General features: G+C 46.3%; 1 protein-coding gene and 1 long non-coding RNA gene across 3 annotated transcripts in view; one reads left to right on the top strand and one right to left on the bottom strand.

The window, feature by feature from the left end:
- Window positions 1–14,558, bottom strand: part of RNF43 (ring finger protein 43) — a 60,297-nt gene extending 45,739 nt beyond the window's left edge. The window contains exons 1-2 of one of the 2 annotated variants that reach the window (XM_072937325.1): window positions 13,928–14,558; window positions 12,418–13,821 (exon numbers count right to left, since the gene is read on the bottom strand). In XM_072937325.1, coding sequence (XP_072793426.1) covers window positions 12,418–12,654 — 237 coding nt within the window. In that variant the 5' untranslated portion in view covers window positions 12,655–13,821; window positions 13,928–14,558. Of the gene's footprint in view, window positions 1–12,417 lie in introns of both variants that reach the window. The other variant, XM_072937324.1, reaches the window with a different exon arrangement.
- On the top strand, window positions 14,466–15,772 carry LOC140685294 (uncharacterized). Its single transcript, XR_012058687.1, has 2 exons — window positions 14,466–14,758; window positions 15,545–15,772. It is a non-coding gene; the product is annotated as an uncharacterized lncRNA (long non-coding RNA).
- Window positions 15,773–16,467: the final 695 nt, after the last annotated feature.

Raw genomic sequence — 16,467 nt, 5'->3', positions numbered from 1 at the left:
CCTCAGGTGTCACATCTGCAGGGCTGTTAAACCCCTCCAGGGGTGGGGACTCTGCCACTGCCCTGGGCAGCCTTTGCCAGTGCCTGACCAACGTCTCAGTTAATAAATTTGCCCCAAAATCCAATTTAAAATGGTATGGTTGGCAAGGGTCTGAAGCTTATTTTTGACCTCCCAGTCGAGGTAAGAATTTATGTCCCAGAACTAGTTATCTGATTTATCTGATACCTCTGAATAAAATATATATTTCTAAAATGCCCAAAGTATTTATGGCCATTCAGGGCAAATTTAGGGGCTTCATTAAATTAGCTGTGTAGAGTAATTCAGCTGATGGCCGTAGGATTAGGCTGGGGTTTTTTCCTAGTAGTATGATGTCTCAGTCCTATTTGTTTCAAGACAAATGTTTATGGTTGCAACTGATGGTTTTAAAGATCTTTTCCAACTTAAATGATTCTATGATTCCACATCAACTGGTTTTCTTGGTGATGAAGTACCTGATGTTTGCAGGTTACCTTGATTCCTTCCCTAGGCAAGGAAAGAGGAAAGAGGAGTATGCCAACAGACCTCCAAAAATATATATTCTATAATAAGTAGAGAAACTCTTATTTCAAATGCAGGAATATCTGACTGTTATTGAGATACAGTTGTTAGAAAGAGAAGATAACTGCTGAGAGCATGTGCTATACCCAAAGTCTCTGGAAGATATCAAAGATCCAGGTTCTGCTGCTTGAGATACACACAGAGTTATTATCCCACCAGTGAAACACACTGAGGGAATCATGAATGATGAGGGTGACAAAGAATAAAAATTCAGTTCAGTAAAGCTGGATAGGACTTGGAGCAACCTGGTCTAGTGGAAGCTGTCTCTGTCCGTGGCAGGGGGGTGGAACAAGATATTTAAGGTCCCTTCTGACCCAGAGTATTCCAAGATTCCATGATACGAAGGCCAAAGTGCCAAGGGCTACAAATGCTGATTAACAGCACCATGACACTGAAAGCCGTGCTGTGAGATTTTCAATAGTTGAACCTAAGGAACCTTGTAGTGCTTTCTATGTGAACAAAGAGCTGAGCTTCACCTCAGTGATGGAGAATGAAGGAAGTACTTAGGCAGTTTTTCCTCCCAGACTTGCCCAGAAGAGCAGAGGGGGGCTGGAATGGCTGGTGCTGAGGGCAGTGGGGCTTGGGCTGGAAGGTTCCTGCAGGAGAGGAGAATGCAAGGGTGGATTTGGATCAAAGGTCCATGCAGCCCAGCATCTTTGCCTTGATAGTTGCCAACAGTGAAGCAGAAGTAAGAACAGGACAAGCTTGTAGGGCTTCTCTCCCAGGCATTCTCCAAACCTCCACCATTTTACAGACTCCCAGAGGCAAAGCTGGGACCTACTATTTCATAGCCATTGATGGAGCCTTCTCCCACTCATTAGTTCCAGTGGTTTTTGAACCTATGTAAACTTTCAGCATCCACAGCAGTTCCTGCAGCAAGGGATTGTACATGCTAATTGCACAGCGAGTGAAGAGCACTTCCCTTTGAACCTGACTCTTTGTAGCCTCATGTGATGCCCCAATATTTTCATATGAAGAGAAACTAACAGTCAATCCCTATTCATGACTCTGTGGATCTTCTCTGTATCTCCCTTTGGCTGCCTCTTTTCCAGCCAGAAGAGAGTTAGTCCAGTTTGTTTTTCTTTGAATAAAACACATCTTATGCTTTCTTTTATCCTTATGTTTTTCTCCAAACATCTTCCTATACAGCTACTGCTTTTTTAGAGCTGTGGGGTATAGAATTTCACACGGGATTCAACATCTGGATGTACCTTGGATTTCCACAGGAGATCAGAGCTCTGGCTTATTCTCTCATTCTCATTGCTAATGTTCCCTTTGTCTTTCATGACAACCATCACATACCGAGCTGACACTTGCACAGACCAGTCTGTTCAAATCACAAGACACAGTTGTGGCAATGGGCAAATTAGAGTCTATCACCTGAATGTGAAGAAATGACTGATTCTCCCTGTTCTCCTGAAGTATATGGTCTCATAAGGTCATGTAATGATTCACAGATGAACCTCGTCTTCATTTATTCTAATTAGATCAAGTGTTGGAAAGCTCTAGAACATTACCAAGCATTCTTGTTTCCACGTGCTCGTCAACACTTGGGAGAGCACAGCTACAGCACACACAGCTGTAGCCATGGGCTCCTTCCAAAGGGAAAGTCTGCCAGTTATTCTTTCCACCTACTTCTTACTTTCCAATAATTATTTATCCAGAAGTCTCCTTCTTAATCCACATCTTAGTTTCTCTGGAAGTCTTTGCATTTGGAAAATTCAGCCAGACCTGCCCGACTGATGCCACTGTTGACTCCTTCACATCCACTCGTAGCACTCTGTGTTATAATTTCTATCAGCTTATCATTTTACAATACACTGCTCTGGGCTTTTATGGATGAATTTGAGCTCAGAGAAAAACTGGAATCCCATCAGCCACCTTCCAGGGATTTTAAATAAGACTTCATAGACAAGTTAATAGTTGAATGATTTCATCCTCCCCGGTGCTTGGGTGAATACCACCTGATCCCAGCGACTGATAGTGGTAATTATGTCTATCTCCATCACCATCTCATCTCCAGACATTTCAGCCTGAGACAGATGAAAGCACAAGGAGAATTGCATTCATTTTTCTGCTGGGAGTTTAGCTGCCCTAAGCACAGCTTTTAGACTTTAATTTTTTATGGATCCTACCAATTGTCAGGTGAGAATTCTGCTCATGACTGAAGAGAATCTAGCATTACCATTTAAGTTATTTCTCCTCTCTTCACTGTCTTCATGTATTTTCAGGCTGTTCCTCTTTTTTCTAATTTTACCAAATTTCTTGCTTTTCTGGGATGCTTTTATATACTTTCTTACTCTTATGTTTAGGTATCCTGATATGCTTTTTTCATTTTTCAAGTATTTTTTGAGAGGTACTTTTTATCTTAATTCTTACTGTGGTCTTTGATGCAAAGGATGTAACTCCTAGTTGCCCCCTTAGATTCTTTTGAATGACTTTGTTTTCATGTCACTCTTTTCTAAATAAAAACACAACTGTGTTGTATTGATTTTTGTCTTCTTAACATCTCAGCAGGAATAAAGTACCTGATTGTCACTGTCCCAGAATGGTTTTTCAGAAATAGGATTTTGAATGAGGGCACGGAAAAGGCCAAGGAGGCCAGCATGGCATTCACAGTTTGTTCTGTGGAGAAAGCAACCACGAAAGAGGCAGCCCGAGAAGGAGCACAAAGAAAAGAGCTGCCACCAACTCAGGCCACAACCAGCTGCAACTGCCAGAAATGATGAAATGGTGGTTTCTCAACCAAAAACCAACAAACCAACACAAGTTGTTTGATGATCTTTTCTAACATAAGGGCTGCATGTTGTACAAGCACACGGGGTTCGTCCATCACTCAAATCTGACGTGCTTCGCTCATGGAGAAGTTGGGCAAAGTTTACAAACAGCAGCTTTTGGTCCCCTGGAGTGACAAAAGAGAGGGCAGAGGTCCTCTTAAGGAGGCAGTGGAAAGACCAGATTATCCCTCTGAGGAGAGCAAAGTGTTGGCAGCAAATGCTGACAGACAACAGCCTAAACCCTTCTGAACAAGAACAACACATCCAGAAAAGCAACGAGAGTAGCCATTATTCTAAGCAAGATTAAAATTATAGAAGATTATAAAAGACATTTGAGAGAGCAGATGAGGAAAAAAAAAATACCTGAGTGGACTATATGGCCTGAGGCATGTTATGTGAATGAGGCCAGGTTAAACAGAGGGTAATGGGGAGGACAGTGGCTTTTTGGTGGCCCCACAGAAATGTTTGGAGAGAAGTCTCCAGCACTGACACTCAGGGACAACGTGCACCCACAGCATAGCTGCAGGAGTAACGTCCAACAGTACACTTAGGGAATAAGGAACAGCAGAGCTACAGTGTCACAAGCAGAAGAAGGGGAACTCTTACCTCTTCAGGATCCTGAGGAAGTTCCACTTATTTTTAGAATACAACTATCTTAATAAATAAAAAGTTATTCAGATCATTTTGCAAGGAACAGGACTCAGGACTGGAGCAGTAACACAAACACTATCTCTCTTACTACTCTAAAAAGCAGTCAAGGCTGGGTTTCTGGAGCTGTATCTCTACAGTGGATGGTTGTGCTCTCCCAACTTGCCAGGATTTAATGTCTGATTCAAACTGACACACAGGAAGCTACAGGAACTATCACAATCCACTCTCTTATTTGACTTTCATATCCTTAGAGATGTTCCCTATATTTAAAAAATCTGAAAGCAATATTTTGGTGCAGGATCCTGCACAAAATTCAACTACTGAAAGAACCAGTGCTCTCCACTCACTCCCTAGAACCTGTTTCTTCTGCTCTGCCATGTAGTCATCACCCTTTTTAGATACTGTGCCTGCCCTGCTCTGTTTTTCGGCTTGTTGGCCTTTGTAAGGAGAACTGTTTCACATCTCTAACAGGACTGGAGTGCTGTTCATTTTTTACATCTGGATCAACTCAATCCCAGGGTCATTCTCCCTGAGTTTCTGCAATGGACGTGTCCCTCCTACAGTTCTGCACCAACAGTGCTGCCCAACATATACCTCATGAAAACATACATGCTGAGGGGTTTTGGAAGTAGGAAGCTGAAATCTATCCTTTCAGTTAATCTTGAACTAGAATTCACATAGCTTTTACCAAAACAAAGCAAATTTAATCCCCAAACTGCTTTACTTACATTCAGAAGTAACATGTCATAACCAAACTCAGTCAAAAGCTTTTGATTTGTTTCACAGAGTTTATGGCCAGAGGAATTTATTCAACTCCCCAGTCAGAACTGCTGTGTTTGACAATCCAGTACACCTCTGCCACTACCCTGATGCTGAGCACAGTAATAAGCATTAGATTAACCCATTTGATCACTGGAGACTAAATTACTGAGATGGAGAACAAAAGAGAGATCAAAGGGCCACTAATGCCCTTAACAAGACCCTTCAGGGATGGGCAAGTGACGAGGTGAGAATACATCCGTTGATTTAGGCAGATGATTCAGATCTCAACATGCATGGGAAGAGGATACACACCCAAAATTTTAGATAATTTGAATGGGGTGGCTGCAGGGGGGAAGAGACTCTTCCACAGAAATCTGGCAACACAGGAGTAACCCATATAACCTAAGCACATTCAAACCCATCTTCTCTCTACTACCTTTGAACGCTGACCTACATGTTTAAGTGCCTTGTTCTGAAGTAAGGCCAATCCTCCATGCTCCTAGAAACGAAGATGAAAAGGTCCCAAGACAACTCTTGGCCAACTCCCGCCTGAGCCGCGCTGGCAGCAGGCCCAAAGCTCCGAAGCATGAGATGTGATTACAATTCCTTAATGCAGCCTCAAAGTGTTGTGGGCAAATGAAAGGCTGTGCAGCGCTTCCTGTTTTTTACAGCCAGGGAAATAAGGGGGAAAATAAACAGATATTAAAAGTAAGTCATAAATCACAGAACTCAAAGACAGAAGAGACCACCATTACCATCTTTATACCCGCCCCGCTGCAGCCAAGTGCGAGACCTTGAATGGAGGGAAGACCAAAAGCTATGAATGTGCATTACTGAAGTGTGATATATTCCCCTGTACTCAGATTCATTTTATATTTCTGCTTTGTTTATAACCAAAATAACTTATTTGACCCTTGGCAACCCCTGCAACATAGACTGTCGATGATACTGAAGATCATAGACCTGAAGGTCAAACCTACACTGCACATTTCCCATTGTACTTACTTATTACTTTTTTCAGTTTAGGTTAAAACCTTTTTTTCATACTATGACTTTTGGGCAAAGTCCACAGAAAGCTTTTAGGCAAGGTTGTGAACATTTTAGGCTTTTAGGCATGCTTTTGGCATGTTTCACTGCATGGAAAGCCACTGAGATATATTAAATAAAAATGCATGTCAATTTTTGTTCAAAATCCAGTCTGATATAACAGAGCCCTCTTTGATCACACTGAGTTGGTGCTGTAATACTTTGACAATTCTGAAAGTTTTCATTTAAAAATAATAAATTCACATGCGTTCAGAACAGCCTTCCTCAATAAGAAATGCCCTTCAAAGTTTCCACTTGATGGAGGCACAGAAAATAAATTCTCTAATGGTTCAGAACCATTTTCTCACAAATTCAGCCTGGCTGCAGCCTGCAAGCATCACAGGGGCCTGCTTCCCTTCTCCTGTAATCTCATCCCTCTGCCAGCTTATCTTTGGGAAATGTCCACTTGTTCCCTGGATGCATTCCAGGGCCTGTGTATGGCCAGATGTCCTCTATTGACTGTCACTCACTCCAGCCCTGCGGGTTCAGTCTCCTGACCAGAGATCACTGCTCTGCTCCAGTCCTGAGTCTCCAGTACTGAAAATCTTCAGTTCAAGATGGATCTGCGCCCACCATCACAAATAATTCAACTCTAACTGCAACTAGCACCAGACGGTGCACTGGGAAGCTGGGAGGTTTAGGTTTAAAGTCCTACAAACTCCTTAAGCAGGGAACGGTTTCCTGTCACATGTTTTCTGGGTGAGGAAAGGAGAAGACACACCATGGAAAGCTCCAGCTCAGACTCTTTATACGCTCAAGAGAGGGGTGGAGGTTCAGAAACAGCCTCTGAGATCAACCTCTTCTAGCAGCCAACTCTGAGATTCCCACTCTGCATCTGGATGTTAATGGCTCACCTTCCAGTTACACTTAAATCCTGCACCAACACTGAACTAATCCACACTGTGGGTTATGCTGGACACTACCAACACTGTACTCCTACTCTATGTCCAATTTCTAAGAGATCTGTTGGGGCTAAATGGTTTCTTCAACACTACCACTGTCTCTGTGTTGGCTGACTACATCTTTTTTGAATCACTGCTTTGTGTGTTCCCCAAGACAGATTCTACTTTCACAGAGTCACAGGATAGTTTGGGTTGGGAGGGACTTTGATGCTCAGCTCATTCCACCCCCTACCATCTGCAGGGACACCTTCCACTGTTGCCCCAAGCCATGTCCAACCTGGCCTTGGACACTTCCAGGGATTCAGAGCAGCCACAGCTTCCCTGGGCAACCCGTGCCAGGGCGTCCCCACTCTCACAGGGAAGAATTTTCTCCTAATATCTAATCTAAATCTACTGTCTTTTGGATTGAATTCATTCCCCCTTGTCCTGTCTCTCCAGGCCCTTGTAAAATAGTCTCTCTCCATCCTCCCTGTCAGCTCCTTCAGGTACTGGAAGGCCACAATCAGATAACCCTGGAACTTCTTTTTTCCAGGCTAAACAATTCCAAATGTCGTAGCCTTTCCTGAGCAGCGTCTATGTGCCATGTAAAAAAGTGGGGATTTTTCCTCTGTAGGAGCCATTCATCTCAGTGTTTCAGTGCAATTTCCTGTTAATGGTCTGTGTCAGAGTAACACCTTTTGGTACTTAGGCACCCATTTTTATTGTGCTGCAGTCAGGCCAAATGGCTCCATTATTGCTGCTTCTGAGGCAGTTCTTGCACATTACTTAACACTAAGTCAAGTCTGTGTACACCAGTACGAGCTGTTCCAAGAGGCAAAAACTGCTCCTTTGAACTGCCTCATATTGTGCTATCTGACCAGTTTATTCTCACATAATTTAAGTCCCTATAATAATTTGGTTCAACTTTCCCACTTCTCCATCAACATCATGCACTCAACAACATCCTTTTGTCGATGCAGGAGCTGGGAGTAGAGAAGATACTAACTTATTTACTTTGGGATGGGCTGGGAGTGTAAACCTCTGTGAGGAGGTGATTCCAATTCCAACTGCAAGTGCCTTGCAACACTGGGAACACTCTCCATTGTCCAGGGTGATCCCAGAGGGTGCACTGCAGCAATTCCATGGGATAATTATCACTGCTGTTCTGAACACCACACTCCTCCTCTAACTGAATTTATGATTGATTTTCTCCTTCTGAATGGTACATGCCACCTAAAAAAAAAAAAAAAAAGGCAATTCACGCTCCTCCTCCAATTTGCACTCAATACATCCTAAATAGATCAATTTGAATGCTTTTAAACAATTTATTTTTCAGGGAGGAGAGGAGGAAGGAGGATAATCCATGGTTTGGGGGTTTAGAGCCTTTAGGGAGCTTTTTCTGCAGGTTTCTTCAACTTTGTTTTTTGTTTTCTTCAGGTGTTTTCCTGCAGTGGTAAGTTAAAACAATGGGTAAGTGAAAGCTGACTTTCTCCTACAATCCCTTCATTATGAAACTGCTGAGTTTGTACAGAAATTGAATAAAGTATTGTGAGACTTGCAATGAAATAATGGATGTTGGGAAAACTAGTTCTACACACTGCCTGCTCAGTGAGACTGTGCCACTGTTGCACACATGCACTGCAATTTTCTGTGTCAGCATGTGAAGAGTTTGGGACTGCTGATCACTTTGCTCTCCCTGTAGTAATGTGAGGTTATCCATCTCTTTTTAAATATACCATTAAAAGGGGCTCTTCCCAAAATTTTAATACTTTTTCTCAAATACCCTGGAACTAGAGGCTGTACCAATACCTGCCACTCTGCACAGACTAAAGGAATCATCTTTTCCTCTGTGTAGAAGATGAGGGTTAGACACACTCAAAGAGCTATGAATACTTAGTTTTAATAATGCAGCCTTGAATCCTGATCATCCTTGAACTGTCCTAAACAAGAGTGTAAGTGATGAACTATATCTCAAATAAAAAGGTTTTTTTCTCTTCCACAATTAGATTTGCACATGTTGTAATTAAAATTAGAAAAATCTTCTTGCAACTCTCTCCAGTGACTTTCTCCCTTTCTCTCCAAGACATTCCTTAGTTTCCTATCTACCTTCAAACCAAAGTCAACTCGCTCCAGTACCACCTTGAGACTGAGTCAAGGGCAAGAAGGAAACTGAGACTTACTCCTCAAAAGTCAGCCAATAGAGCAGCAGAAGTATCAAAACCTGAAGTTGAATAATCTCTATAGCAATTCTGTGAAAGGGAGTTAATTGGCAGCCACAGGAATTGCAATTCTGAGGGCATATCAAATCCTGAGCTGCTCGTGGATTGTCCATTGTTAGTAAGTTCCAAATATGTTCTTTCCAACCTACTTGTCTGAAAGCTTTGGTTCCTCCATCTGTAATAAAGGGCCAGGTTTTGACTTCCATGGAGCTTTTAACAGCAGTTCAGGCTCCCACAGCAGCCCAGCAGAGATCACAGAATCCCAGAATGGCTTGGGTTGGAAGGGATCTTAAAACTCACCTAGTTCACCCCCTGCCATGGGCAAGGACACCTTCCACTGTGCCAGGCTGCTCCAAGCCCCATCCAACCTTGACCTTGGGCACTTCCAGGGATCCAGGGGCAACCACAGCTTCTCTGGGCAACTTGTGTCAGGGCTTCACCACCCTCACAGGAATTCCTTCCCAATTTAAACTTCCAACCCCAAATTTCCAGTTTGGAAACTGCCAGTGAGTTCCCCAGGTGCTTCCCACGTCCAGCAAGAGTTAATGCTCAGAGCTTCCTCAACAAGCTGGAGCACTGCACAATCCTGGAGATGATTTCTACAAGAAGTCTGAGGTGTTGGTTTTTTGACCTATAAAGGCTTAAATGGCTCTGCCTGCTTGAGAAATTCCTCTCCCTTCGCATCACACAGCAGCAGCAGCATTGGAGTTCCAGAGGAACTCTGCTGGGGTTACACTGGCAGGGCTTGCGGCTCCCTGGCATCTTCCTGCTTGCCCACTGGGCAACAAGAGAAATACAGAGATTTCCCACAAAACTACTCACAAGGGCAAAGGCCATAAGGAGGAATTGAACACCAGGGCTCTTTTATTGTAGGTAAAGAGGATATTGCTAAAGTTGGCTTCTAAGATGTAACACACTACAGTCAAAGTCCATTTCTGTATATGATACTGGAAAATAGGGCAAGGGAAACAAAACCAGGAAAGCATTCTGGTAAATGTACCTTTGGTGAGGCTCCATCACTTGTGTGCAGGATTTTCTGTATTAAATTAAGAATGCATTTCTAAAAATATATCGACCAGAGCACTATGAAGATAATTATAAGTCATAATAAAGACAACCTGACTTGCCTACAGGGCCAACTCTGTACCACTGATCCCTAGGCAATCCTATTTTACATCTGCAAGAACAGAGCATTGCTTTGGAAACAGGACTGGGCCACCCATGCCTATCTTCCAAGCTAAGTTCTGCAGTTTGTGTTCTCCTGGACAGGCTGACTGCACCTTACAGAGTGTGACATGACCATGACCTATCAAAAAATGCTGTGAAAACCCCACTTCTTGACTCAATAACTGTAAATGTACCATGTTATGCCCCTAAACTACATTTAAAGAAGCAATTGTGCAGGTATGCATGCACAGCCGTTAAGTTTATTTATTAAGCAGGAGTTCCAGTGACATCAAAGTTAAGCACGTGACCTAAAGTTTTGGTGAGACTGGGATGTTGGCAACCATGTGCAAAATGAGATGTCCCAGTAAAGGCCAATTCTGGTCTGTTTAATATCCCACTAAAAAAAGTACATATCCCACTAATTTCTTACTTCTTTCCTACCTGGAGAGTTACATCCCCGTTTCCCGTTCTCTCTTTCCAGAGGTAAGAACCCACTGCAGGATCAGGAACAATTCTAAACGTCTTTTTATAGACCAAGTTTCAATATTTAGCAGCAGAATCAGAAACCACAGCATGAGATCTGCAGGAGAGGTCACACGCACACTTGGCTAAGCCCTGCCAGAGCACAGTGCCTGGCACCGGGCAAACATCCTGCTGCAGGAGGCACAGCCTGACCCCCTGTCTCAGCGCTGCCAGCTAAAACCACGACTTCCTGCACTGGATCCAGTGGGATGTGGAGTGGGAGCTCACCTGAGCACACAGAGTGGCAGAGTTAAGGCCTGAAAACACACCCAGGGCAGGTCAGTGACTGCTGTGCCCAAACTCAACAGGCTGGATTAGAGTTTCCCTAGCCCTCTCCATTTGGAGGGTGACTTTTAAAGGATGAAATTGCTCACTATTCACAGCTTTTTATTTCAAACACCTGGTTGGTGCTGCTGTGATGGCACAAAATTCCTACTTGGTATTGCTGCATTTGGTTAGAAACCTCCACACATCTCTCAGGAGAGGTTATCATCCTCCCATTTCCAAAAGGTCCTACTCTATACTTTGTGCTCGGTTGCAACACCAGTGTAGCTTTAGTAAGGAATAAATATTGACTTTCCTGGACATTGCCTCACAACAGAAGAGGACCTTGAGTGCATTTGTCTCAGATATTTTTTTTAGCCTGGTAATATAATTTTATAGCAGAGATTTCATTCTGAGGAGTTCAAAAGGCATGGAAAAGCAGGCTTTATTCATGTCACAAATAGTCCATGTTCACTTTCAGACAGGTGACCATGTTCTAAAGCTGGCTCAACTGTCTTTCTCTTCTTAAAGTACACAAAATTTATTACTTTCATTTAAATTTCCAGACTACAAATGTAATTAAGATTTCAACATACGCCATTTGGAAAGTCCTGGAAAAGTCCAGGAGAAAATTAAGACTTAATATTGAAGACTTAATATGCAGGTTATTTTGTAATTTTTTTTTGTTGTTGTTGTTGTTCTCAAGAATAAAGCACACAATTGCCAAGCAGATGAGCCACAGAATGGAGAGAATGCACACCAGGTCTCAGCAAAATGAGCTCCAAACTCGAGTGTGCAGGAGATGGGTCTGTTCAGTGAATGGCTCAGTTCTCGCTGTGCAGCATGTGCACCTCCTGCCCAGGTGTGGAGATATCTGTGCCCTTAATAGATTACCCTTAATAAAGGTCAGAGCACAGCAGAACATTAACAGAACATAAATTTATCTATAAAAAAACCTGGTGGTGACACCGCCGGAGCTCCTGTGTAGGTAACATTCACCCTTTAGGTACAGGCAACAACAAGCAGGGCCAGGGATTCTGGTGGGCACAGCCAGGATGGGTTTCAGGACTGAAACAAAACCCCGACCTCGGCAGTGTGTGGAAAACCTCACGAATTTCAGAGGAAAAAAATACTAATCCTGTCTTCCGTCAGACGTTTCACATCCCGAATGTGACTTGACACACTCAGCTTTATAACATCAATTAAGATACGAAATAATCTCTACGGAATCAGCCGACCACATCCAGCAGCAATCAGGCGCAGCCACAGCTCGGCCCCGAAGGAAGGCTCGGACCTCTGCGCGCCGTGACCGGGCCCGCGGGGACAGCGCACGGAGCGCCACAAACCACGGCGGGACACGGGAGCCGTGACCGGGCCCGCGGGGACAACGCACGGAGCGCCACAAACCACGGCGGGACACGGGAGCCGAGGCACCCGGGAGGGAAAGGGAACGGGCTGGGGCGGGCCGCGACGAGGCACCGCTGCTCTTACCTGGAGCAGTTTCCCTTCGGCCGGAGTCACCTCGGCGACGCTGGCGAACTCCCCTTCCAGGATGATGGGCTCCACTTTGAGCGGGATCACCCTGATGATGGCTTTCTGCGCCGCCGCCCGCTCCGACTCCACGGCCGCCGCCAGCGCCAGCCCGGTGTGGCCCAGTCCTGCCTGCAGGGTCGCCATGAGCAGCCAAGGCCAGAGGACAGCCAGCTGCACCTGGGGGCCAGCACTCATGCTACCAGCAGCGGGCTCCGGCCGTTCATACCGCTCGGGAACGCGTCCTCACCGCGGCGGGCCCGGCCGGCGGCACCGCTCCGGGGCTCCGAGCCGGCTGCGGACAGAGGCAGGGGCCGCAGAGCGGGGCTCGGTCACCGCCAGCGGGGCTCGGTCACCGCCAGCGGGGCTCGGTCACCGCCAGCGGGGCTCGGTCACCGCCAGCGGGGCTCGGTCACCGCCAGCGGGGCTCGGTCACCGCCAGCGGGGCTCGGTCACCGCCAGCGGGGCTCCCCGGCGACGCCGGCTCTCGCCATCGCCGCTCCTCTCGCCCCGTGCCACGTGCTCAGAGGCCGCCGGGAGCTCAGAGGCATATTTTAAACAAACAAACTGAAAAATAAAAATCCTAAGTCGCGAGTCTCTCCTCCGACAGATAAATCCAGAAGGATCGGGTTGGAACAGGTTGCAAGCGAGAAGTCAGTCTGGGTGCACGGGGAGCGTTAGGAGCTCCTCGGTCCCAGGGAGGTGAGGCACGGCGAGGTCTCCCCGCGGATCTGGAGGCCTCCTGTCTCCTGGCCGAGGGTTGTGAAGACCCACAGGTTCAAAACATCCATCCCAAATACCCTCGAGAGACACCTCACCTTCTTGCTAGCATTTCCCAGAGCATAAGCACAACCTTGAATGTTATCTGCACCGATTGGTATCCTTCCCAGAAATTAGGCAGGCGGTATTCCTTGAATTTATGGTGACAATAAGGCTTGCTCTAGTACTGTTCCCTTCCAAATGGAAATGATCCCTTCCATCTTCCTCATACCAGAAGTGCTTCATTCAATCCTGGAGATCAGCTTTACTTTTCCCTTAGAAATCCATGCTCACAGTTTGACTCCGGATAGAGTTCTCAAAGATAATTAATAGAACACAGAGCTCCTCTTCATGGCTGGAAGCTCCCGAGAAATAAAAAAGCCCCCACACAGTGCCAAAGTTTAGACATGAAGCCCAACAGGTATGGGGCAAAAAGTTACGGTGTATCTGGTTTCTCTCGCACTATTTCTGTGCGCGCCCGAGTTCCGGTATAAGCACTTCCAAGCACACGTTAAGAAGATCCCGACTCAAGGCCCCACAAAATAAAATAGAAAGCTCCACGGTCTACCCAAAGGTCACATGAAACGCATCGACGAGTCTTCATAACTGGGAGAATTAAGACAGAAAGTGTTTTCGATTAAACTGAAGTTACAGTGATCGCATGGCTCTGTAGAGAAAAGGGGATAATACAAGAAAAAAAAACTTTGCAAACCTGTTAGGCAGTGAGCCTGCTGGAGTTCGCAGGGGCCGGGCCGAGAGTGAATCCTCCTGTAAATCCCAGGCAAAGGTTATTTCCAGTAGCTTAACAAAACCATGTGGCTCTGGTGATGTTTGGGTTCGGTCTTAAAAAAAAAATAGAATTGGAATTTCTAACCAAAAAAAGTATCTAAAAAAAGAGAAAAACTCTCGCACACACGCAGCAGGCAGGTAGGTGCAAGCGGAGCTCCGCAGCCCGAAAAAGGATCCAGGGAGATCAAAGGAAGAAAATTACAGCAGACAGAGAGCTCCCGAGGCAGGCATGGCTGGAAGTGAAGTGTCCGCATGTAATCGCCCGACCTGCGCCAGCACCCCCGCGCGCTCCGGGAAGGCTTCCAAGGCGCGGCGTCCCCGCAGCGGAGGCGGGCACCGGCAGCGAGCGCGGACGGCGGGCAGCGCTGGGACATGGGCAGCGAGCCGGCAGCGGAGCCGCTGCCGGGGGCGGGCGGCGCGGCGGGGCCCGGAGCGCGGCTCGGCGGCGGCGGCGGAAGGTCCCGGCGGGCGGGCGAGCGGCGCAGCCCCGGGCCGGCCGGGCGCTCGTACCTGCGGACACGGGCGGGTGGAGCAGCCGAGCCGCCGCCCCCGGCCGGGCCGCGGGCTCCCCCTCCCGCCCCACCGCCCGCCTGCAGCGCCCGGGCCCGCGGGGGCGGGGGACACCCGGCCGGGCCCGGCCCGCCGCGGCTCCGCGCCGGCCGCGCTGCCCCGCGGGGCGCTGCCCATCGCCCCCGCGCTCGGCTCGGGCTCGGGCTCGGGCTCGGGGAGGTTCCAGCTCGGGCTGATGTCAGAGGTCTGGATTTCCGCCGCTCGGGCTCCGCGGGGAGGTGCAGGATGCTGCGGGCCGGAGCCGCGGGCTCGGGCCGGAGCGGGGGTGCGGGAGGGCACCGGGGAACCGACCCGCGACCCGAAGCGGGCCGGGGATCGCGCCCCCTGCTCCGGGAAAAGGGGCCCCAGGAAAGCGGACTGGTCAGCAGGCGGGGTTGTGACACCCCTTGAGTCACTCGCGGAAATGAACAAGTGATGCCAACGAGGGGTCGGTCCCCTCTTTTGTAAACTTGTCGCTGTGCTGAGGGTTATTTGTCGTGACAGCCACAACTCCTGAAACACGAAGCATGCTTTCAACTACAGCACTCAATCATCTGCAATTTAAAACTCAGAGAAAATGCAAATCAACATCCATTTCTATTAAAAACCTCAGATTCAGTATGTCATCTATTTAAATATCTATCTACTCATCTAAATATCAACACACCTATGAAATGTCAATATACCTACAACTATGTACATATAACTATATATGTAAATCTAACTGTATACAGATAACTATACATAACCATATACATATATGTATATAATATATATGTATTATATAGATATATATACTAGACATAACACATATGTGTATATGTTATATATAAAAATATAACTATCCTATAACTATAGACATATATATAACTGTAGCTACATACACGTATATAAATATAGCTGTGCACACATATAACTATATACATAGGGAGCCCAGCTGGCAGCTGCTGCACATTTTCACATGCTCTCTCTTGTTCCTTCCTTTCCAAAGCACCCCACTTGAAAGGCACATCTGCCAGCAGATGGAGATCTAGGAAGACGCGGGAATGCTGAGTAAATCTGGGGCCTTGTGTGTGTCCCCTGGCACACACATGGTGGGTGTGCTCCTATCAGGGACTAAAAAGTGCAGCTCCAACTTGGGAATTTGAGGCCTGCAATTCAAAGTACAGGAATCCTTCTAGTTCTTCAAGCTTAAAATATAAAACAACAACAAAACAAATTATCAGCAAAGTCCTCCCATGCTCTGGTCAAGAAAGTGAACACACATCCTTAAGTCCCCACAGCAGCCCTGGGAATGGCACTCAGGAGAGCTTTAGTCTCTCAGCAGAGACATTCACATCTGAGGCAAAGAGCTGCAGGCCTTGTTCTTTCTCTGTACTGACAAAGATACTTCATTCTTCCTTAAATGTTTCAAACTAATGGCCATTGAGCTGAATTTTTAACTAACACCATTATCTGGAATCTACAAACTCCCCTTTGAAGTGAGAACAGCTCTTCCAACTCCACCACCAGCTCCTGGATGCACAGCTGGGAAGGAAAGAACTTCCTACAAGGCTGAAAGTGGCACCAACTTTGGCTCTAAAATGTATCCAGAGGGCTCCTGGTGTCCTCTTATGTCTCACTAATCTTTGGGCATTTAGGTTTCTCTTTTCATTGCTAGATTAGAGGATTGTGTTGCCCTCAGAAGTTCTGCTGCTGTTTTTTCTCATGTACTTCAGCATAGATATCAGGAGGCTGGTACAACATTTATTTTGTGATTTGAGGTGAAATATTTGGACTTCTACATCATCTTCATCAGTTTGGTGGGTTTTTTCCCAGTTACTTCCAGCCATCTCATTACTCAGCGTTTTCTTTAGAACACTGTCGCCTTCAGCAAACACATCTGTGGACTTCAGCTCCAAATTGTGACATCCA

This window comes from Taeniopygia guttata, chromosome 19, assembly GCF_048771995.1.
Source record: "Taeniopygia guttata chromosome 19, bTaeGut7.mat, whole genome shotgun sequence".
NCBI lineage: Eukaryota > Metazoa > Chordata > Aves > Passeriformes > Estrildidae > Taeniopygia > Taeniopygia guttata.
The sequence above is the reverse complement of the archived record's forward strand: the minus strand, read 5'-3'. Positions and strand labels throughout refer to the sequence as shown.